We start from the raw sequence: 24,902 nt of genomic DNA, 5'->3' as shown, positions 1-24,902 counted from the left end.
TTTTTCAGCATTATTTTTTAATTGAATTTGAAGATGTTGACAATTTTATATCTTCACCAAAAACATGTATTTTCATATGTAGCATGTTCTTGTGAAATATATAGAGCCAGTAAGAAGCCTTTATTTACTTCCGATTGGTTCCACGGGGCTAAGTCATGTATTCCTCCAATATAATCTATACATGAATAAGTTTTCAAAGTATTTCATTTCCCATTGATGTCCTTTTGCATTAATTCTCTCCTTTCAGAATAGGCAACAGTTCACCATTTTCTTTTAGCTCCTGTAAAAAAAATACACATAATTATTTTTTTAATACATGTTTTGTGATTATACTAACAAGATTTCGACTGGGATGGTTTGCGGACAAGAAAACAATTGACTGGCTATTAAAGGGATGAACTAGATGACCCACTAGAGGTCCCCCTCAAACAAGACTATTTAACATTCGTAATGCTGTATTTAAATTCCATTTAATGTCCATTTAGGAAAAGGGGAAACTGGGGGGGGGGGAGGGAGGAGCTCCTCTCCCGCCACCCCCCCCCCCCAAAAGAATGCCATGTTACTACTTTACGAAGTAAATTATTTCCCCTTGTAGATATAAATTTCAGATATATTTTGTAGGTACACACAAAATTCTACAACATTCAAAATGCCTCCCGTGAAATGAAAAACTGACATCCATTGATAGAATTTGTTCCTACCACACATTAAAACAAACAAGACAGTGAGAGATTCAGAAGTTCTAAATAAGAAATATTTGCTTGAATTAGCTTGATGGTTTAATTCAAACTATATAGCTTTTAACTTATTAAACAGATAGAATTCTTTCTCTTGAGATGCTGGAAAATAATACATATTCCACAACATGTTATATTAAAACCATTTACTGATATTCTCTATCTCAATTTTACTTCATATTATGCTACATTCACCTACCCATACAAATTAGTCAGCATGACCAGAACACAGTCTAACAATGCAAATAGAAAAATTGTATTTAAATAGCAATGAAAGTAGTTTGCAGCATCTCTGCAATGCCCAGGACTATACTTACTGATCACTGAAATAACCCATACACTTGTTAAATAAATAAAATTAAAGTAATCTATATAATTTAAGTAATACCAGTATTTTTAGAACTAAATGAGATTTATTGATTGTATCTTCCCAAGAGTTACAATGTCTGAGGAATTGGCTATAAACCATTCAGACAAGAATAGGCTCAAGAGTATTTGGGGTTTAGAACACTGTGCCTGCTCTGTTACGAAAATCAAAAACCACAGTAACAGATGCAGATCTATTTTTGTTGCTTCAGGGTCTGTTCAAACAACTACAATAAACCTTACTTTTTTCCAGGAATGAGACTGTTTGCTAGGAAAAAATGTCTCACCCACCTTATTTGAGAAAAGCAATGTCAAAAGTAAAACTAAGAAGCAAGAAAAACCTGTAAAAATGCACCCACGGGGTAAAAATGGTCTTTACAGTAAAGGTAACTGACTGCTGTCAAGAAAATACATTTCACTGCTACATCTTAGCGTATAGGAACACTAGAGATTTAAAGCTCCTTTCAACCATGTGTTGAGATAATGGAAGTCACAGTAAAAGCAACCAAGTCATTCGATTTCAAAATCTCAGGCCACTATACAGGAATTTCTGTATATTATAGTCAGAAAACATTTTTACAGTTCAACAAATGGTCAATTTACATGTCAAACAAAATTCTCCCAGTCTTACCTTAACAATATCCAACCCTCCAACAAGGTCACCTTTTACATACAACTGAGGATACGTTGGCCAATTTGAATAGGTTTTTAGTCCTTGCCGCACCTAAGAAAAATAATCTTAAGCATAAACTTTGGCTTTAGTAAAAGTAACAACGAAATATACAGCATGGGAAAGACTTAATTACCTCTTCATCCTCCAATATGTCAAACGTCTCATAATCAACACTAGAAAGAAAAAAAAAAAAGTGATCTGCTATGGACTTTTGCAATGCAAGACCCACAAAAATTCAAAACATTTATGTTTACAAAGCTAGCTTCCAAATCATCAAGGATATAATTTGCACATATTAAGAAACAGGAAAAAAAAGTCAGCTACTTAAACACCGAAATCTAATATAAAAGATGTCTAGATTAATGGGAAACTCCTTATAATGCAGATGACACCACACTGTGCTAAAAATGGAGCTGTATACCTTTGACTCTTACTGTGCAAAATGTGTTCAAAATAACTTTGTTCACTAAATAGCTTAAAAAGAACTCTGCAAGTTTTAACAGAGAGATCAAACAGCTGCAGCTATTTCATTTCTTCCTATATTACATGTATAAAGACACCAAATATATCATGCCAGTGTAAATCTCAGTCCTGAGACTGAGGCCAACTCACATAAAAGAGTTTTGGTACGTAATTCCTGGTACTGCCAGTCCTGGCATTCTTTAATAACTGGAAAGCACCTGGACCCCTGTAGGTGCACTAGGGCCAATGACAGTGATTTGAGTAACTACTGCTTAGTTCCAAATTGTACACTGATATATACAGGTCTGCTCTACTTGGCTGTTATCTCAAGAGCTCCTTCTAGTGATCAAGACAACTGCTTAACCTCTAACTAGCAGTACAAAAAACATGGGTTTATTCAGAGGAAGACAACGTTAATCTCTCACTACAAAAAGAATTGCTTTGAAGAGAAAAACTGAGTCTAGATAAGATGAGAGGCTCCAAGATTAAGGAAAGAGATCAAGAGGGACCTCTAAGATGAGTTACTTATCAGAAAAGGTTTTTTTTTTCTTTACAGTCAACAATCACAGCAAAAACAAGAAATTCACTCTTGCAGTAACCTCCCAGCACACAGTGTTAAATCAGAGCAAGACGATCACTATGAAGCAGTCATTTTTCACAAGTATTCAAGCAGCATAACATCTGACACACCACATTTCAACTTGGTATCCAAGCAAAATGTAGTAGGGATTTACACTAGTGGTTTCTACGCAGGGATAGTTTAAAATACTTTCAAACAAAGAAAACGATTCTTTTGTAAAGGCTGGCACGAATATCTTCCAAATGCTCTCTATTTACAAACTGCAGTTTTTGAAACAGAACTGGCTTCCTAAATTAAATAAAGCTTACATACCCAGTACTATTTATGATTTCTATAATTTGCTTGCTGAAGCCACATTTTGCCATCTAGAATGCAGAAAAACACACGTTAAAACATATTTTTGCTAAATTTAGTCATTTCAACCCTCAAAATTCCAGCTCCTCAACTTACACCACAGCTAACATCAATTTTTGCTACTAACATCCTTACTAGATGAGCAGTACTACTAATCTCTTTTTCACTCTTCCTTACACTTCACTGTTTGAGCTTTAAACACTACTGAACATTTCTTTATATACTTTGCTAAAGTAAAAGAAAGTATTAAGAGTTGTAATCACTACTACTTCAGTCATGGTGAAGTGATAGAAGGTGAATCTGCTTTCCAGGCTTGGCAATACTATCTTGAAAACTAATCAGGCTTCATTATTTTCTGAACATTCAAAAAGCCAAAGCTATAAGTAGGTTGAATACAAATGCCTAACATAAATTTGTAAAAAAGATGTGACTTATTTGGAACATACTCCACCCTTTACTTACCAGTTTGGAGAGAGTATCCTATGGTCAACTGATAAAGTGTGTGCATGTACAGCAACTTCTACTTTCCATTTTTAATTTCAATTATCTACTGCGAACTCTTTTCATATTGGCAGTATAGTGCCATTGAATGTCTAGAAAATGATGGGTACTGTACATTTAATCCAGACTACCCTTTCTCCTTGGGGATTTAACTCTGCCGGGAACTCGGGCAAAACCAAAACACGTATTAAACAACTTTCCCAAACTCTGCTTTCTTCAGGGAAGACACCGGCCTTCTAAACAGATGCCCTTCTAGTAGTGCCTTTAAAAACTAAGCACAACTAGCCAGCCACCACTGCTTCAGCGAGGCAGCATAACCCACAAGGTTCCAGCTGTTATGAAATGGCTCAGGAAAACAGCCTATAATACTCTCACAAGTATCTCTTGTTGATGTACACAGAGGGCTCAGGGAACAAATGAGCAAATGAAATGGAACGAAATCTCATGAATGAGCTCAGTTTCCTACCTCTGTATCCTTCTAAAAAAACATGTTGCCATCTTTGTATACATTGTATAAACATGTCTCCAAATCTGATCACTACATACAGTTATGGCTTAGGGTACATCACTCCAATGAAAAGTTTAAGGTGAGTTGGGAGCTGTTCAGGTAATTTTGATAGAAAGACTTGCACTGCCTTGCTGTTCAAAAGGGAAAAATTTATCCCCCGGTTACCTTGTATAAGCGTGCAACACAAATAAATAGGATGACCTTTCGGTTTACAGTCATTTGCCATTATTTTAATCCTAATTGTAAGCAGTCATCTGTCTTAGGCCACTATCTTTATTTCAGTGTGCAAGACAGATAATTTATGCATTAAAAGACACCAGGTGTTGACCACTCCATGCATGTGAGAAGAAGAGTGGATCATTTACGGCACGTGGCGTTATACGTTAGTCCTGAAAACATCTAGCAGGTTTTTTTAAATGAAATTGTGCAAGCATAATAAAGTCAGAGAAATTAAAAAGTACAGGACACTCAATCCAACTAGGTCAGCAGAGGGGAAAAAACATGGAATTAACATGTTGGGTAACAGTCAAAGTGTACACCTCGAGTATGGTAGACTTCGGGAGCAAGCATTCAGAACATCAGAAGAAAATTCACTATCCATAAAGATCATCAATGACCAAGACCAAAAGGACTTGCACTGTTGCTATCAGTATTTCAGCAATATATTTCAATCAGGTAAAATATGAACTGCTCTTCTATGACTTATAGAAGCACCAAACAAAAACACAAATAACTTCTAATAACTAAAAACAACTACTAATTTTCACTAACAAAGGAAAAGAAGGTAGCTGCCACTAAGTGTTGCAGAAAAACAGTTCTATTCACTTCTATTCAAACAATTTATTGAACCTTACCTGTTTATTTCCCTTCATAAAAAGCATCACAGGAGCTTTGTTTATCAAGGCTTTAAGCCTACAGAAGGCAGGAAAAAGGAAGACAGAACAGCGCAATTATTATCCTATGCTTTTGTCCAACAGGAAAACAAATGCAAAAAGTAGAAAGATAACTTACACATTTATCAAATGAATTTAAAGCAGTACTATAACCAGCTGTATTCATTTATATTGTTCAATTTCATTCACTACAGTTCTAAACAATCCTGTTACTTTTAGAGCAAAAATTTACTTTTATAGATTGACCTGTAAGTATCAAGCAACAAATTTAAGGAAAAACATTCTTTCGGATATTTTTAATACCATATCTATATTCAGTTACATATCACTAAATAACACACATCGTTTTTCACATACTGAATATAATATTAACATTTCTTATTCTCCATATGAGACAAAGCATTTTGTAGAGTAATAGCCATAGCTGCTATCCATCAGTCAAAAGATCAGGAAGGACTACACACTACCGAAATTCAGGAATAGATCCACTTCGTCCCATCACGCCCTGTCTTCTTCTGGCTTATCCTTGGTCTACCCACATAACACCTCAGACACTTCTTTTCTTTCCGTCTCCTTATAGAAAAGATTTGCTGGGACAACTGATGGAAAAAGTTAGCAGAGCCTCCTGCTCAACAGTTCCCTGCTAAAGGTAATTTATCTTTTATAAAGCGTATGGCAGGTGGTCATTTTCTGTAAAAGGTCACTTTGTGCCACTCGCACAACACAAAATGATTCTAAACTGGAGAATACAGGCTCTTTGCAAAATAAAACTAAATGAAGTTTTGTTGGTGACCTACAGCCTGTGCATGTGTACACCTAAAAACAAAGACAATTTTTCCAACCAAGTTGCCTCTTGGGGAAAAAGCAATGGTAAACAAACAATTACACCAAAGGTGAGCCACAGGAGACTAGATCCCCAGCTGCCAGAAAATCTGTTTGGTGAAATCAAGCCTATTTGCAGAGTTCATTTTCCAGGAGATTTTCAATTAAGCAGATACAGTTCATTGATGGGAAGAGATCAAACATTGAGTGAAGTAACAGAATTTAGCACTAAACAGGTTGTACTACTGATATTCCTTCATTTTGTTAAGTCTTAACATGCTCAAACAGCTAGCCCACAGATTTTGTTTATTTTTTAAATGAGTGACTGTCCTGGTAGAGTGAATATAGTTGGAAAGAGAGCTAGTTTCCCAGAAACTACATACAAGGGTAAGTACAAAGAAAAACTAATTGGTGCTACAGAAAACCACTTCCTAGTTGTCACTAGAAAACAGAAGACAGACCTCAAAGTGCTATGCATTAACCTGAGAAACAAACACATCTACTAAGAAACAAATAACAAGCTATGCAACAAGGAGCAGCCTGTGACTTGCCCAGTGAATTTTCTACATCAAAATTTGAGAAAATTTCACACATCTGTCCAGGAGATGCTGCTGCTTCTTTGGGGAGACATCTAGCTATACCAACAACTTTATTCTATTAAACACATTAAGTAAGTGGAGGACAGGTCACATTACCTTCTCTTCCCCCAAAAGACTAAGCAAAACAAAAAACTACATATAAACTCAATGAAGTTACATGCTTTGCCAGTTTGCCAAAAGGAGGAGAGACCAAGGGACTCTTCCTAAAATAAGTTTTAAAAAGGACACACACTGAGACAATCCCATCTTTACATGTAATTTAACCTCAATTAAGCTGCAGACAGTAGTAAGTGATTGCTTTTTGTGGTCTCAGAGAAACAATTTACTAATTGCCCTACCAGGGTAACAACTGACCCTTCAAGAGTAACAACATGTGAACCTCAAAGATAGAACAAATTAAAAGGCATCACACACCTGTGAAAGTAAGTGTAGTTCATTACTGCATAAAGACAGCTTGCTTTAAGTTATTTCTCAGCTGTGCTTCATCAAGGCAAGAGGACCAGAACCAGTCACCTCTAGAGCTCTGCAAGACTTTTACTCTCACCATCCTCAGACAGCAGGCGGGAAATCTATGCTAACATATTTGCCTTCAAGGCACAGGCCTACTTCTTGTAAATCAGCCTTCCTTTGCATGTCTCAATGGCACTATTCACACAAAAGCTAAAGAAAAATGCCGCCATACACTAGCAACTTCTCTAACAATGATTTGTCACATATCTGGAGCTTGTCTGCCTGAGGTATGGCAGAATTTCAAACAGTAGCATATCTTCAAATGGGAAGGTTAAAGGAGGACAAATTGGCTTCTAGATATTACATCTGACTTGGGAGGCAACACACTTCCTATTGATGCAGCACACATTCGTACGGTCAAAGTGGAAGAAAACAGGAACTGAAGGACATGGGTAATCAAGAAAAATGGGGAGACGAGCCTAGACACTTTGTCTACACCAGCGTCACAGTTATGAAGGTAAGTGCATGTCAAAAAAAGCCAACAAAAGCTACTAGTGTGTTTAGAAGAGTGTTTTCTGAGCTACCTTTAAAAGTAAGTTCTTAAAGAAACAAGAAATCTACATATTCCTGTTATAATTTAAAATTAACAAACTACAACTATAATAAAGCTTATTAGAACAGTATAGCCTAATACTATATAAAGTGATGTTTACTGTATAGAGAACAGAACATATTAAACTATTTGAAATAAAGAGTACAGGAGTTCTGTAGTTAAAGAAAATCTTGGTTTACTTCTGATAAAGTCAAAGTAAAGGAATTTATATAGCAGATTGCCATATACAAATGAACAGAGAAGAAACCTCAGAAATGGACCCCTTTTTAAATAAAGATACAATGTCATACTTGTCCTCCAACTTGCATGCCTTCGGACAGACTGTGTCCAGTTCTCCAGAAGCCTCGAGTTCCTGGGGAAATTATACAGAGCAAAAAAATCAGATATGAAAAAGAACTGCTTCGCATAACAAGCAATATTAAGAAATTTCTCAGTTTCTAACCTTGACAATATCCAGTCCACCTATAAGCTCTCCAGCTACGTATAACTGTGGATAAGTTGGCCAATTAGAATATGTTTTCAGTCCCTGACGAACTTCTTCATCAGAAAAAATATCAAAACTGCTAAATGAAATACCGTGTTTGTTCAGTATCTCCACCATTTGTTTGCTGAAACCTGCAAACGTAAAAAGAGGAATTACATATAATTTTAAACAAAGTGTTCCCATGTCTGTATTAACCTTTATTCATTAAAAAATGCAAATCTTTCAGACAATAACTTCTCACCAACAGCTCTAGTGTATTGTTCATTGTTGTGTTAATATCCCCAAATATTATAAAGAGGCAAAAAATAAACATAGATTTTATAAGCCCAGTAATTAACCAAGTAATTGAACAGTTCAGTAAGTCTAGAGCTTCTCCATACAGAGCGCTACATGGTAAGTAACCTTCACGCCCTGTTGATCCAAAATATGGTTAAGGCAAAATTAAATGCATTCCCTTATTCCTTCTCTTGCCAGCAATTCCTCAGCCATGAAGAAGAAAACCTCCTCAATGACTCTAACTGTATCTTCAGTAGCCTTCCTTCACTTCCTCTACAGTTACTTGCACACCATTTTCTCTGCCTGTCATTTCTTCCTCCAGCTACTAATACCCTTCTTCCACACCAAAAGTGGGTGAAGTTGACACAAAACAGGAACTATGATTCAAATCCACTACCGTGTCACTGATTTAACTTCTTGAACTTAGAAACTTGGCTCTACTTTTTTTTTTTTTTTTAAACTACCTTGACTTCCAGAGCATTTCCTTTCTACTTCACAGTGGAACACAGATACTGTTTTACTTTTTTTTTTTTTTTTTATGTTTACATTCATGAGTAAATAATATAATTTTACTACCTTTATGACACTTACATACACTTATGACACTTTCCTTTTGTAACCCATTTGCATTATGTCCTATTCTGACAATTTCTTGTCAGGATAGTAAGTGAAAGTTAAGATGTAAACATCCTTATTTTATAAAATTATTATGTAGCCAAACTTGGAGAAGAGTTTTTCCCTCCTGTAACTAAGAAAAATACAATATTATATGTAAAAAGCTGTATGTATGAAGATTGGGATACTATAAAATTTGCAGTCTAGAAACACAAATCATCTTCCACTGAAGGGAAATTCATACAAAATTTTGTTTTCTGAACAACTCTCCTTCTTCTCTATTTTAAATGCACCGTTCTCAGTCATTAAAAGTGAAACCTGAAATTCAATCTTTTTTAAAGGCAATTTATTTTCTTTTTAAAAAAATATTCTCTACAGAAACTCTTCTTAAAAAAAAAAAAAAAAAAAAAAACCCACACCACATAGTCTGTACCCTTCATATCAATATCGCCATTCTTTCTGGGTAACCTGAAAACCAATATTAGACTTTGCCATCCAAAGCCACCTTCCTTCACTTAGCAGCTTCCACCGACAGCATCACAAGTGCTCCTCTGGAGAGGACAGAGCTCACTAGATCTTCCAGAGTAGACTGCAAAGAGTTACTTCACAACAGAAACGGATATGAAGGTCTGCTGTACTTTACAACACAAGGAAGCCAAGGAGTCGATCTTTAGGACTGATGATCAAATCTTGATTTGCAATTCCTCTGTTCCCCCACAGCTTATCCACCCTGCTATGAAAACAACGCTAATCAGGAGAAACTGCTAAATACCTAGCAACGCACAAAGATTCTGAAGTTTTGCCTCATCTCTAACATCTGGTCTTCACCTTGAAATATTTTAACACCTGCCACTGCTACTTTCATGCACAACCCTTCTGAGGAAATAAAGGCTTCCTAGATAACACTATTACATGGTTTACAAAAGTGATCCATGACAATTTGCCCACAAATCAATGTGATAATAATGTACGTTTTATATCTTTGCCAACTCATTCTGCTTTGGATTCACATAACCTTGCGATCCTTCCAATTTCCTAAAAGAATTCCAGCAAATGCTGTGCAGACAAATAAAAACCTCTACACAAATATATATTAAAAAACCCACAATGCTTAAAGGCTTCAATAAAGAAAAGAAAAAAGAATTCTGAAATGAGGAAAAAAGAATCAGTGCCATACAGGAATAACCTTTGATTTCAGCTTGCAAGACCACCTATTAGTTTTTGAAATATGGATTTTTACTACAGCTTTCTGCAGTTTTCATGATCTGCAATTTATTGAGATATGAAGTAGTAGTATTTATATGTATGGCATCTAAGTTGCTTTTCTTTCTACAACTGAAGTGTTAAGTTCATGTACAGCCTGAAGTAAAACACAGATTCTGAAATTTTTCATACATCTGGGAGTTCATTAGTAAACAGCTAAAGGCTGATTGCTGATGGTTATTCCATTGCCAATATATTAACTCATTTCTACTGTAAGAGACTGGGGGGGAAAAAAAAGCTTTATTTTAGCTGTAGGCAATTACATGCAAACTAGAAAGATTGATTGGTTGTGTTTCATTTTGAAGGGATACAGTAGCAGTCTGGAAGTGTTATGCTTAGGGATAAAGTGCCAGAACAGCTTTACTCTCATAACAAAAGATTTAGGTTGAATTCCTGAAGAAATACCATACATGCATTACAAAGAATAATTAAACCGTGAGCAAAATGTTTTAAGTGGTTATCTAGACAACCACAAATGCCACTCTGGATTCTACCCTGATAATGATACACTACATATATTACTGTATTGATGAAGCAAATAAACAAATACAATTAGAGTCCAAAAGAATCTGCTGAAATAATACAATGTGCATAGCAACCAGATACAACAGCCAGCAAACACAGCCAAGGAAACAAACCTCAATTTACACTACACTGAATCAGCTTTTCCAGTGAAGCAATTATAAACTACAAAAAGATCTCAATACACTGCTGGAGAGGGTTCCACATTCCTTGCCAACTGCATTCAAGATGCCGCTGCCAGTTTGTTAGCTGAATCAAAATAGATACAATTCACCAATATGTTCACCTTTAGAGAGGCATGTCTCCTTTAACTTAATTACATTGTTAATACTCCTGCTACTGTTATAACAAATCCGTATTATCTTTGGCAAAACGCTAAATGTTAAGCCTTGAAAAAGAGTTTGTCTATTCTAGGAATTTTAACAGACCCAACTTACTAATGTCTCTCAACTACTGCCAGAAGCTATCAAAGCAGCCTAAGCAGGCACAGTATTTAACTGCAAAATAAAGAGCTGTAAGTTCAGATGATTTAGTGTGTGGCACTACATTTTCATACTTACAATTTTAATACATAAGTCTATTTAGGTAAGCACCTCCTGCACACTTTTCATAGGGTACCAGAGATCAAACACAAAAACTGCAAGCTTGAAGAAATATCTTTTTTATCATAATATTAACACACATGCAAATGAACCTGTTATGCTCTTAATTCACTTTCCATGATGAGTTTTAATGCCTTTTTTTTTTTCTTTTTTTTCATAGCCTCAACTCCCTCCCATCAAAAATCAAATACCTTAAAAACTATAAGGGGTTTTTCTTTAGGGAACTTCAAAATCTGCCTGGAGTTCTGCTCAATACACTTTAGCAGACCACCTCTCTACTGGATGTCTACAGAAACCCAGAGGAGAAACGGTTTCTGCTCCCTTTGAAGCTAGACGCCGATTTGCGCGTAACGGAGAACCTGGGCACACGAGCAGGCCAGAGCACACTCATCGCTGCCTGCACAACCCTCGCTCTCACAACGGCACAGGGAGATCCGTGCTCCACCTGCACAGAGCTCTGCACCTACAGCTTCCCACGCACCGGCCAAACCCGCAACACGCAGCAGGCTACCTGCTAACGCAGCAGGTAGGGCTACACTGGTATCCAACGTGCTTCAACCTACCCCACCTGTATCTGAATAACCAGACACCCCAAACACCAGCTTGTGAGTATTAGGAGATGGTGAAGTGCATCAGAGCTGTGCTCTGCTACATACAGTTACTATACAACGTATCCGTGGCTGCACTTCACCAGTCTACTTCAGAATAAGCCAAAATTTCCATTCCTATGATATCTAAATTCCTATGACCACATGTAACTTCTGTGCACCTGTAATATGTTGTTAAATTATGCTCCTACACATAAACAGAACTTGATCAGCTCATCATCTTGAATAAAAGAAATTCCATGATCATATCAATATACTAATGTCCAAAGGCACTTCGACAAAGTTCTTTGACAAAATTCTACTTCCTAGTCTCAAACTCCTTCGATACTAGGGGAGTCAGAAAACTGCTGAGAGCTTTAAGTTCAGGGTTTGAGTTTTTTAATGCATGCAAGAGGAAACTTTTTTCCTGCACTTAAAATAGGAAGAGCTATTTTGATGAGGGGAGTGGGGGAAGGATGCAGCAGAAAGGAAGTTAAAAGAAACAGCTGCAACATAATTTCGTTCTGTAAGTTATCCCTAAATTCTCTAAGTTAGTTTGCTAACTCATATTTAGTTATATGCCACTAGGCATGAGACAGACTGTGAAATGATAAGAGGGGAAGAAACACCTTAGTCCACTACACTGCATCCCTGTTCTGTCTCTCCAGCGTACACCTCAACCATTCAACGCTCTAAAAAAAATATTTAGACACGGCAAGCACTGTATGTTAGAATGAAAACTACTATTTAACCTCACCCTCAATTTCATAACGACCTAAAAATATTTTTCAGACAAAAACAAAAAATGAGGAATGACAGAAATACAAAGTAATTAAACATATAAGGTACTGGTTGGAACAGACAAATCATTAAAACTGTCCCAGCTCCTCATTATTTCTCAGAAATAAGCAAATGCGTACGTGCAAAGTGTCAGACTTCCAAGCTAACAAACAACGGCACAATGAAACAGGGAGTTTTGAAATCTGGGGTTATTTCTGGAACTCCTTCTACTGAAAAGATACTGAGAACCTACTAATGCATTGAAATGAAACAGCAGCCTTGAACTCAGGAAAGCAGAAAACAAGGGGAAAAGAATAAGGTGTGCAATACAGAATGAGGAGACTCAGTATATATACGACATTGCACTTCCCCTCATATTTCTGTGATCTTTTCACAGCAACAACAGGAGAAGAAAATCATAGAACGGCATGCAAGTATTTTAAGAGAGGCTGAGAGGATGTTTAGCTACCAGGGGCAGAGCCAATACAGCAGTTGCACACACACCATAAGCAAGTACTTCATCAACCTGAAGTAACCTGGGTTGTGCTGTAAGACTCCCCTCGTTCTGTCAGGGCAGGGTTATTCTCCACAGCCCACGGTTCAACATTTTGTTTGACATGCTTTAACCACTACTTCTCTTTCAAACGTTGTTTCATGAGTTTCATACATAAGCCATCCTTCCAAAAATAGGGCACCATGTACTATACTAAACTCCCTCCAATTAACACAGCTTGACAGATACAGACTTTCTTCCTTTCCTGCCCAAGACAAGCTGTATTAGTTCAAAGCTTTTCTTTGTAAGTCGATGCCACTAGGGCCAACTGGCAGCTTCACTGCTGTCACTGCTCTTGTCAGCTCCCTCATTTGTCAGGAACTGGGACTGATCCAAAGTCACATGAATTACTGTGGAGATTCTTATTTACTCTATGCACCTAGTCCCAAATTTCAATAACTATAGATATGCCTCCTGTAATATAAATGGCTCTCCTACAATACAATGTCTACACAGATACAATGCAAAACAGCAGTGGCTATATTGTAAATCACGTCACAAACCTGCATTACTCTCACTCCATCAAATCAATGTATTCCTCGTTATTATCCTTCCCTTCCCTCATTTTAATAGCACACGGTAATACCACAATCTGCATCTTCCAGGGTTAAAATAAATAGACAGATCATGTAAAATCAGTTTCTTTTAGGTCCTTCTATACTATTTCCTCCATTATTTACACAGTTCTTCTCAATTTAGCTTCTTTGGGGAACCTCATGAATACATACCAATACAAAGCAAAAGGCAGCTAATGAAGGCATGTCTAAACTTGGAGCTTGTTGACTGAATTTAATACTTAATGCTGTTATAACCTCTTTCACGGCTAGAATATAAGCAGTGCAAGCACATCACAAGGATATTTGGCAATTAGGTGAGTATCACATCACTAAACCCACACACCATATCAACGTTTCAAACAACACACTTGCGGACTTCAGTCAGAGACATAAGGCACCATCCTGCCTCTGGGCTGCATGCTCTGGGCCCTTTCCAGACAGGGGGTCAAACAGAATAGTGCTGTGAATCCTCATTTCATTCTCAGCAAAATGTTTTAAGCACATTTAGTTCACATGCATCTCTGCCAGATACAAAAACATTTATGACCCTATATAGGAATCTTTCAAGTGAGGATATTTTAACATAATTCATGTACAGACAGACCAGAAAAAAGGACTTGGACTTTCACTATTTGTTCTTGAACACAACCAACTGAAGTTTTCCGTAACAATTTAACTTCATGAGCAGTAAACCTCTCTATATTGGTTCTGTAAATATATGCCATATGCCCATCTCCAGCAGCTTGGCCTGTAAGGAGCTAGCTGTTTCTAATTCTTTTTTGATTCTCCTGTTACACTTTACAATCCCTTCATCTTTTTGGCCCTAAGACGTGGTTAGTATGATTTGCCTCATAGGATACACATTCACTTAGCAAAGGAATACTGTCTTAGTCATCTCAATGTGTCGGCTACTGTGGAGAAAGGAATTGTGACAGTTGCAACATTTGATCTCTAGACATCTCAATTTGGGGAGAAAGAGGAGGCAGAAGAAGTCAAAGCAACATTTTTTTCATTGTTTTCACACACACAAGTTTAGAATTCCAGAATCCTATCTTAAACCCCTATCCCCAGGATAAGATCTTCCCAGTCTTCCCACTTCCAGTGCAGCTCTCTCAAGATAAATGATGAGGAATGGTAGGTTTTCCACATTGCATTTTGCTCCTTGTTCTTTTCAAGATGGAATACGGGCATTTGGGAATAGGTGTACATGAAAACAACAAAGCAACTAGCAGCTAAACGTTCACTTCTGTAAGGTATCGGTGGAAAAAGACTGGTGGGTAAGAAGCAGACTAGCGATAGGAGACATACTTCAAACAAGCTGTTATCCTGAGACTCGTCCCCAAAAGGCAGCCCGGGATTATGCTCAAAGCAGGCAGTGTAGAAAGCGTTGTGTTGTTAACTGCCAAAACGATGCCCCCAGCCCTGCCTTGGAGCAAGAGGGAGCTGCAGCCAAGCCCTGCCGAGAGGTCTGCACAGCCACACAATCTCCTACCCACATCAAAGTGGTATCCTTCCGTTTGCCTCCCGCAGATCACCACAGTGTACCCTACAAATCAGTTCTGCAAAGCAATTTCCTAAGCCTGCACGGGCAGAAGGACGGCAGCTTCGTAGTACTACAATTTTAAACATTTGTTTATATACTTTCCCAATACAGATCAATATTTCAGGTCAGCTAGGAACCAAGCACTTTAAACCGTGAGCAAGTATTAGGACAGTTAAGCTGAAGAAAAGGCATTTCTTCTATAGTGGCAACACAAGGTACTGGTCTTCCAGTTTTACTAGTTTGGGTAGTTTTACTTTGTTTTTCCAAATGGCAACAAGTAACCCAAGGTGTTAGTCAATTCTTGCTTTTCCTTGAATTGAATAGTTCTCTTCAAACTATTTTACATTTTTAACATGTAATTCAATGCGTAAAACGTCATGATTAAACACTGAGCTAGCTCTGGAAAAAGCATCCTAGTACAAGGACAGCATTACACATGTTCTTTGGAAAGCCCCTGATCTCTGTGACCCTATTCCCAAAATTTATATAAGGGAACAACAATTCTCTAACTACATATAAGCAATATGAAAATACTTTTGTATCATTTCTAGGTATGCAAGACACTGTTACAATGCACATCCCCAAAACTGAATGAATCTGACAGCTAGCCCAAAGCAAGGACTGTCAAACTGAACAAGAACTTCAGAAAACTCTTACCGCAGCGAGGCTCTTTGGGAGACCCTTTCATAAACAACATGCAAGGGGCAGCATTGATAAGCTTCTTCAGACGTACAGCAAGATCTTCTTTTGCAATGTCGTTAGAACCAGCAGAAATGGAACTGCTAGATGCATGGCGCTGGACTTTTTTGGTCAACTCTGGGGCATGTGCACCGTCTAATCTGTCAACTTTCTGAGAATTCTAAGGAAGCCAAAATACAGGCTTATGTTAACAAGTTAAATTCAGTATTTGTACTCTAATTAAAAAGAAGTAAAATTATCATATAAAATATAGATTTTCAGATGCAGGGTGGATTAGTGTATTGATCATTTAACCAGTCTTTAGTTCCAACAGAGACTCTAGACTTACACCATCCTGTGGGCTAGCTCCTGTTAATGCTAGCAAAATTTGTTTTTAATGAATTTAAATATTTTGAATTTTTTAATCACAGGCAAACACAACCCATACAGACTTGTCACTTCTACCAAAAGACTATTTACCTGGGTTTTTTTTTTACTGTGTTGTAGAACTATAGCTAGACCAGAGAACATCACTGAAAAAACTTTTGACCCAATACAAGGTATGATAGCTAACATAAAAACCTTATAGGAATCCCAACACAATTAATGAAGTTCTGAAATACTAAGATTAGGTATAAGAACAATTTCTGTCTACTTTTTTAGGATCCACTATCCAGACTTAAGCGGGATACACGTTTCTTCACTGTGAAAGTTCCTGACAAGTTTCTGCTGTTCCAGTAATAAAAGTACACGCTAAGAGCCGACACAGAATCCATTTCTTTTAAATCCATTTGCTCTTACCTTAAAGAATAAGAATGTTGGAACAGAACTAATTTCATATTTTTCAGACACTTCAGGCACAGCTTCGGCTTCCAGCTTAAAAAAAGAAAGAAAAAAAAACAGAAAAGACGGTTTTATTTTCATAATCTTCCTTAAAGTTTGACCATGCATGTCAATCCTGCCTAGAATGTTCTTCTAGGCATTTTATACATTTAAAAAGGATTTTGATGCAGAAGTTTGTGACACATTTGCATTTAAATGAGACTCACTAGGTTGGTGTGTCATCCACCGAGCCTACACAGTGTCAAAACAGGTTCAGAGGTTTTTATTTTGTTGCACATTTCAAAAGATGCCTGGAGGCTGCGAATAAAATTTTTGGTGCACTAGTGACCTAGTAAATTTTCAATCATATGCAGCTACTACTATATTGAAATCCATAAATCATTGACCCCAGTTATGTCATGATTACAGTGCTTATTTTCTGCCCACAGCAATTCTTGCTGTTTGCTCTATTGACTAATTTCAAGGGGCAGTACATCATGACTGACATTTGCAGCCTTCTGCAAATTATGAAGCAAAAAGGAGTGTTTCTTCAATAAACTATTGATGCCTAGTAAATTTTATTTTTAACTCCTGAAAGCCTCCCAAGTATTGAGTGGAAAGCTTGTTTAGATTATTCATTCCGAGTTTATTCAGCCTTCACATGCTTACCTTGAAATTCTACAATGTAACAATTTACCATGAAAATGGATCTTTTAATTTAATCAAGTTTGTGATTTTCTATGCACGGTCTAGAAGCTTATTTTAGTGACAGAGCACAAAGCTGTTTAAGTTGCTAGCTCTGTAACAACAGCAGTAAGCAACAAAATAAAGTGGTTATAACAGATATAAATATTTTTTCAGACCCTAAAACACAGAAACCTGTGATCCAGTGCACAGAAGAAAAAGATTTTCAAACTCTTACTCCACAGACCATACAATGACAGTTCAACAACAAGCACCTGCAGAGCTACTTAACAGTTTGCTCCTGCTCTCACCTGATTTGTCCCTACTAACCTATTTTAGAAGACAATCTGTGATGGCTCTCACTATTAACTGAGACATAGCGAGTCTCTGAATGCTCTAGTATTACAACATTATGTTTTGATTCACTCTAACCATTAAGGCTCTTAATGAATTCACTGAGCACAGAAGCAATCCAGCGATCAACTCACAACTAAAAGCCCGAGCTTCATCTCTGTTCCCATAAACCAATGCTCCACCAGGATCAGCGGAGAAACTTTCTGCTGTGTACAATTCCAATTATCTACTTGCTTTCAAGTGGCAAATGATTAAACAAATTATACTAAATATATTAATTTTCTAGTAGAATTTTCTATCTACCTGGATACTTATGTTCTGCTCTGGTGAGGTTCATGCATAGAGAACAGATTTCATTTCATATTTCAATAACTCGCTGTTATTGGTACATCTTTCCAGAATATTCTGTTTCTAACCATTTTTTGATTAAAACCTTTTCATTTTAACCAAGTCAAAGATCTTAGAATTAAGACACGCAACAACTAAATGCAACAAATGAAATGTGAAATTGTATTCAGAAAGACTCCTTAAGATTATTAACAATTTTCTGAAGTTCATCCCATGCTAATTAGTCCTGTTCTGGAATCCACCTGTTTATGCCTTGCGAGGTGCTACACTGCTCTTGGTTAGTCATCTGCAACCGTCTGGCAAGTGACCAGGTTCTTGCCGACACAAAGTCTGGCTATCCTGGAACACAGATCACAGTTCTGCACACCGAGTACTTTCAAAATTAAAGATATTCCTGGTGGGGAGCAAAAAAAATACCATATCAAGAGAATTTGCCCAAGTCTCTCAGTAGCTTGTTTTCTCTAAATGAGAATGCCATTATCGTAGCTTTGCAATGCTTGACCACTGCATACAGAAACCTGCTATTAAAAAGTAAATAAATTGCTGCTGAATAATAAAGAAGCAACTGAGAGGTTTCAAACTTTCTTTGGTCTACTAAAAGTTACAGCAACTCTATACAAACAAATACCAAATATCTCAAATTTCAAAATGTTGAACATTAGTCTTTGGACGTGCTAATTAAAATGGTTTTGTAAATTAATACAGTTGAAATAGATCCATCCTTCTGTTTTACAAGAAAAAAAATACCAACTGAGAGGAATCATTAAAAACAAATCACAAAACCTAAAGGCTGTAAGAAATCAAATTAAAACACACACACAGCTGGCTGTTCCATTACTCCCTGCCCTCATAATCACAGAAGTGTCTCATTAACAAGGGAAAGTTGTTTTAAAATGAACAGCACATTGATGAAGTGCATTCATTTTTCCCTCCGCACTAGTTCTCTTACTAGGATGTGATGATCTCACAAAAATATAGCATCTCATTTGTGCTTACACCATCCAGCATTATACCACTCCCACTCCCAACCTTGAGTGACAACATTGCACAGACTTTAAATTTATCTGCCCTTAAACTCCATAAAGATTACCGCTCTTTAGTAACAGACAGAAATGAATCCCAAGATCTATTTGACAAACCAGTAACATCATGAGAACAAATTAAACCTCTAACAAACTTGAAAAAGAACAGTGCTGCCATTTTAATCTCAAATCCCCCGGACAAAAATCAGGCTTTAACAATATGGATAACTACAGTACTGAAGTCATTGCAGGAACAGGGAAATTTAAAAGCCTATTTGTTAGATGAAGTAGCTAATGAAAGAAATGCCTTCACTGTATCTTAGTAGCCCAACTCTTTTCTTTCTTTTTTTTTTTAAAACAGCAGTGTAAAAATGAAAGCATTATTTAAGTCTGCAATATCAAGCTTGCAAAGGTGAATCTAGAACTTAATCCTACAGGTTTTTTGATGCATCTCTTGCACATGTTCAACTCATCTTCAAACAAAGCCAAAAAGGAACTTCAAACACAACTTTATTCATATGTTTTAATAACAGCTTTATGATGTCTTTCGTTTAAAATAGGATTTACTGTCCAGTAACAAAGACTTACCTTCACAAACGTAACCTGCGCATGTTCCTTTGCTAGTGCCGCCATAACTTCATTCATTTGAGCACACTGAGGAGCCCATGGTGCCCAAAAATGGACAACTACAAGAGACCTATTACAAAAAAAAAGAAGTGTTCATTTTTTAAACTATTATTCAGTTTGATATGCCATGCAAAAAGAAAGTCTTCCTGAGAAGAAAGATAATCAAGTGAAACTGGTACCATTATCTATGGCTCTCACAGAGAAATTACTCATGAAAAAAGTAAAAACTGAGGACCACTAGTACTTTTTTCAGGAAATATCTCAAAACACAAACAAAGAAATATGCCATCCTGTATTCTGGTAATAACAGATCACATTACATGAATGGCAAGCAGGAAAAGAATGAGCAGAAATATTAAAGATCAAGTCATACACTTCATGGCTGCAGATTTTGAGGCATCCACAGCCCAAGCGCACAGACCACTCTCAGGGGTCCTGCATTTCTTCCAGGCAGGTCTTCTATTTCCAGAAGCTCTGGGTACGCCACAGCTCAGCAGCTCCATGCTAGAGGCTGCACCACTGCTTTTCTCCACTCAATGCCACTCATATTTCTTTACTGTCTATCCAGGAAATAAGATAGTAATTTTTCAAGGCAACTGGGACTTGCCTAAAAATGGAGTATCCTTATATAGGAACATTAGTTTTTGCTTTTAGTAGCTTCAATTTCTTATTCCTTTTCCAGCATCAGTAAGATTTCCTTGAATATTTAGTATTAATCAGACACTATTTAAATATAAGAAGTCACACGTGTGAACGAAAATCCCAAACTGGGTACCATGACGTATTTCTCATGAGCTTAACCAATAGGCTTCAATGACAACAGTGACGAGACATTTGCACTTAATCTTCAAGTCTGTTTTCTAGGTTCGCTGAAGTTAAAAGCAGTAGATAATAGAGGATAAAGAATAAAAGACATATAACATACTGCTTTTAATCTACTTCGAAAGAGGTATAGATATCAAAGCAACCATACCCTAAATAACTTTTAGGGTCTTTTATTAGAGTGTAAATAACAGAAGCTCACTATAAATTTTAATAGTCTCGTGGGCAGCACAATATATTCATAGTGGAACAAAAGCGGTATTACCTGACCACATACTCTGAATACAACACCAAACTCAATTCAGATGCAGAACTGTAAAATTCATATGCTTTATTTTCCAAAGCAATTCTAGACAACTTCAGTAGAAGTATAATAGGGTAGTCTTTTTGCCATAACGTGATCAGTCAGCACGCGGCTCTGCTTTGAAAGCTGATTAGACCTGGCGTAGTTTACAGGCTAGTAAAACCTGAAATTATGGAACTGCAAGACAGTTCCATTTTTCTTCAAGGGCCAACCTTGCAAATTCAGACCTGAATTTAGGAACAGTAACACATCTTCTCCAGGGCGCTCCTCTGTATAGATTCTTCCAAGACTTCTGTACAATCACTCACCGATAACAACGATCCCGAAGACAAATGATCTCCCTTGAATTACAACAGAACAGCCATATACTTCTTCAGACTAATTTCACTGCACACAATTGACACTAACATTTAAACTCCAGTAAAGGCTCATTTAAGTGATTTATTCTTTACTTAAAAATGGCATATGCGGATATGAACTCCTCGAAAAACATGAGATCATATGCCACTTCTCGGAGTAAAAATAACTCCAAAATTCTGCATTTCGGCACATAAACTTTTCTACCAACGCTCTTCTTGGAATCTGTCTACAAAGCAGATGAAAAGGCAGATTATAGCTCAGGCTGCCACATTTTTATTAAGACTTTCGAGCCAATGGAGTCTAACATGGCACACCATGCTGCAACCAATTTTATTTTGTTTGCCTTATTTAGATGCATCTTTTATGAGGTAAAGACAGACCAGACAAAAGAAAACTAAAAATGTTATATTTCTTCCACTTTCAATCATAAATAGAACACAAGAAGCTAACTTACAGGCCAAAAGCCACAACATAGTGAGGTGATCATAACTGGTTGGGAGGCAGAGGGAGTCATTTACATGTATGACAATACCCAGTCACAACAGATAGAGGATTAAAAAAAACGAAAAAGAAAAAGAAAAAAAAAACACAACAGAGCAGCAGTTTGGTATTTCAGAATCCAGACCAAGCTCTAATGCAGAGAATAATCAATAATTTTGCCCTAGGGTTATTTTTTCTGCACTTGCCCATCACAACCTTTATTTGATGTTACAGTTTTGAGACCTGCTCCAATACTGTTCTTTATGTACATACTGGTTATCTACACTGTTAAGAGTTCAGGAGACCTGTTATAAACAGATCAAGGAGGATCAAAAGTAACTTCACAAAAATAAAAGTTTTGTGATGTTACTGTACTCAGCACAAAACAGACGATTTTATTTTGATCTATTAGAGCTTTTACAATTAATTATAGAGAATAAAGTTAATTTAGTTGTAAAGCTGTCATTGCAGCTGTACAATGCAATGCCTGCTTCACATTTAAAAATAATTTGTGCATCTGTTAAACTTCAAGTAGGACAACGGAATACCTCCACTAACTTAAAAAAAAATATATAGATATAGATATAGATAAAAATGAAGATAGGAAATATATTACTTTTTGCCTGCCACCAAGAAGCATTTCACAGGTGCTCAGTTTAATTCAGTGTGCATAGGGGGGCACATCTGATCACATGAATGTCACCTGGTAACAAGTACAGAAGTAATAATCACATTTTTTTTAATCCTCATTTCATTAGAACGTATTATTTCCTTACCAACATACAGCTGTGATACACTTTAATTTAAAATACAAGTTTCACGAAGATAAAAATAATTTGCACTAAGGGCTGTTTTTGCCAAGTTCATCCACAGAACAAGTCTAACTAGTTTTGCAATTACACTGCTCCCTCAGTTTCTAAGCATCTTAAATTAAGCTTGAGACATGACAAGAGTAATTCAAAACAATAAGGAAAAAAATTAAGAGTCAACAAAATAAAGCGTGTAAGAGATTCTAAACAAAGTATTTCTTGCATTCAACCACGCTATTTCTATAAATTCGACCATTAGATAGTGGTTATGAGAAAGAGAACAGTAATGCAAATGTTATAATGAGTCCCAAAATTTCTATTCCTATGTCATTTCACGTTTCAAGTTTTGGTGGAGGAGTTTTGGGCCCAAAAATAAGATTCACTTCTTTCATCCCTAATAACTTTTAATAAACTTGACTGGAAGCAGAAGAGCATATCATGCATTCTCTATGGAGAGATGAAAAGCCCAGTCTTCTTTACTTTATTTAAAAAAAAAAAAAAAAAAAAAAAAAGAGAGAGAGAGAGAGAGAGAGATTGAGAGAGCGAGCTTTGCTTGAGATGGAGTCACAAAGCATATCTTTAAAGTGAAGATCCTATTTACTGCAGAACCAATACAGTGAGACTTTGGCTGAATGAGAAAATCCAAAAAATGATTTTTCCATAGGTCAACCCCCTTTTAAGCTAAGATGCAAGTATTTTGTAAATATTTATATGCTACCATTGACAGTTAATGCAAATAAAATAATTTTATACGCTAATCTTTCTAAAACATAGCCTAGGTAAAAGAACAGACTGCAGATAATAAAAGTGGTTCAGTAATTTTTGAAGACATTGGCTCTGTTCATCTCATGTGCCTATGAGATCTAGACATGTTTTGGAAAAATGTAAACCTTAAAACTTATACTTACTCCATAACACCAAGCTTACTAACAAAACGGATGTAAGATAGATTAGCTCTCTGAAACAAGAGATCTTAAGAAATTAAGTTGCAAGATAAAATGATGGTAGCTGTATCTCAAAGGTGGTAATTCTATTAGTTTGGAAAAGTAGGAAGTTCATCCAAACAGCAAATGTAGTTGTAAAACAGAATTAGGCCTGTCCTTAAAAATTCAACATATATTTTGCCTTAAGCTTTAACTTTCAAAAGAGAAATATTTCCTTCAATAGATTTTCTCCTTTCTCACTTCATTATTTAAAGCAATGTTTAAAGCTACTTTTCGACACCATTAATTTTCAAAATCGCTTTGATAAGCTAAATACAGAAGGTACCTTAAGCAAACCGATTTTTTTTTAATTTCTAAATTTTAAAATTCACCATCAAGAGACGATGAGACCATAAGAAAAACTTTAATTTGGGGAGTTTGTGTGGTTTTGAGTGCAAGTTTGTTGGCTTCTTCTGAGTGTCTTAGTAATAAGAAAAAAAAGAAAGCCCAATATTTTTGACCGAAGCAGAAAGGAACCGTCAGTACTATCGGTTCGTGTTAAGAACAGAAGTAATTAATGAAATCCATTAAGGAGAAAACTGAACTACGTTTCAGAGGACAGAGGAAAAGAGAGATCTGGCGGGGTTTTTGTGGCAAATATCTTCAAAATGCTGTACTTGCTCCTGAAGCCGCTCTCGCTACGCGTTTCCCCCGGGATATCCCCGCGGAACACCTCGGCCGAAGCGCAACGCCCGCAAGGAAACTGGAAGTCACGCAGCAAGCCCCAAAGCAGCCAGCTCCAGAAACAGGGGAGCCTTCTTCCCGCAGCCAAGAACGTTGCCCGCAGGAAAGCGACGCTGGCAGCTTCGCAGGGCCGTTCAGCCTGCCCTCCGCTCGCAGATCACAGGGATAGATGGAGGTTTTTCTCTTGCCCCCGCCCAGGACCAACGCTCGAGGTTTCCGCCGCTCCGCGCTAGGAGATACCGACCGGGGCGGGGGGGGGAGGGGGCTGCGCGCCCGCCCCTCACCTCAGCGCCCCTCACCTCACGGCGCCGCGGCCCAACCGCCCCCCGCCTCACGGCGCCGCGGCCCAACCGCCCCCCACGCCCCCCCCACACCTGTCCTGCTGCTGCAGCAGCTCCTGCAGCTGCTGGGCCGAGCCCGCCGCCACCACCGCCGCCACCACCGCCGCCGCCATGGCCGCGCGCACGGAGCCGGGGGGAAGTGGCGGCGCGCACGCCGCCGCGCCGCCCCGCCCCCGCGCATGCGCATGCGCAGCACCGCCGCCCCTGCGCAGGCGCAGCGTCGCTCCGCCCACTGCGCAGGCGC

General features: G+C 37.5%; 1 protein-coding gene across 1 annotated transcript; it reads right to left on the bottom strand.

Annotated features, from left to right (window-relative positions):
- GLRX3 (glutaredoxin 3) lies at positions 1-24,864 on the bottom strand. The gene is made up of 11 exons (XM_026115894.2): positions 24,692-24,864; positions 19,837-19,945; positions 16,820-16,894; positions 15,998-16,199; positions 8,001-8,173; positions 7,849-7,910; positions 5,036-5,093; positions 3,131-3,183; positions 1,910-1,949; positions 1,735-1,827; positions 1-280 (listed from the first exon to the last, which is right to left on the bottom strand). Exons 1-11 carry the CDS (start codon positions 24,769-24,771, stop codon positions 230-232), a joined length of 996 nt encoding a protein of 331 aa, XP_025971679.2. The 5' UTR covers positions 24,772-24,864; the 3' UTR covers positions 1-229.
- Positions 24,865-24,902: the final 38 nt, after the last annotated feature.

This window comes from Dromaius novaehollandiae, chromosome 6, assembly GCF_036370855.1.
Source record: "Dromaius novaehollandiae isolate bDroNov1 chromosome 6, bDroNov1.hap1, whole genome shotgun sequence".
In the NCBI taxonomy this organism is placed as follows: Eukaryota; Metazoa; Chordata; class Aves; order Casuariiformes; family Dromaiidae; genus Dromaius; species Dromaius novaehollandiae.
This window is presented reverse-complemented; position numbering and strand designations above follow the sequence as displayed.

What these genes read in the sequence shown, in the direction of transcription:
- GLRX3 (XM_026115894.2), bottom strand. Translation starts at nt 24,771, where the DNA reads ATGGCGGCGGCGGTGGTGGCGGCGGTGGTGGCGGCGGGCTCGGCCCAG. An exon ending in CTGCTGCAGCAGCAGGACAG is followed by an intron (nt 19,946 to 24,691) that starts GTGTGGGGGGGG and finishes TTTTTGTAATAG; the next exon opens with GTCTCTTGTAGTTGTCCATT. An exon ending in CGCAGGTTACGTTTGTGAAG is followed by an intron (nt 16,895 to 19,836) that starts GTAAGTCTTTGT and finishes TCTTTTTTTAAG; the next exon opens with CTGGAAGCCGAAGCTGTGCC.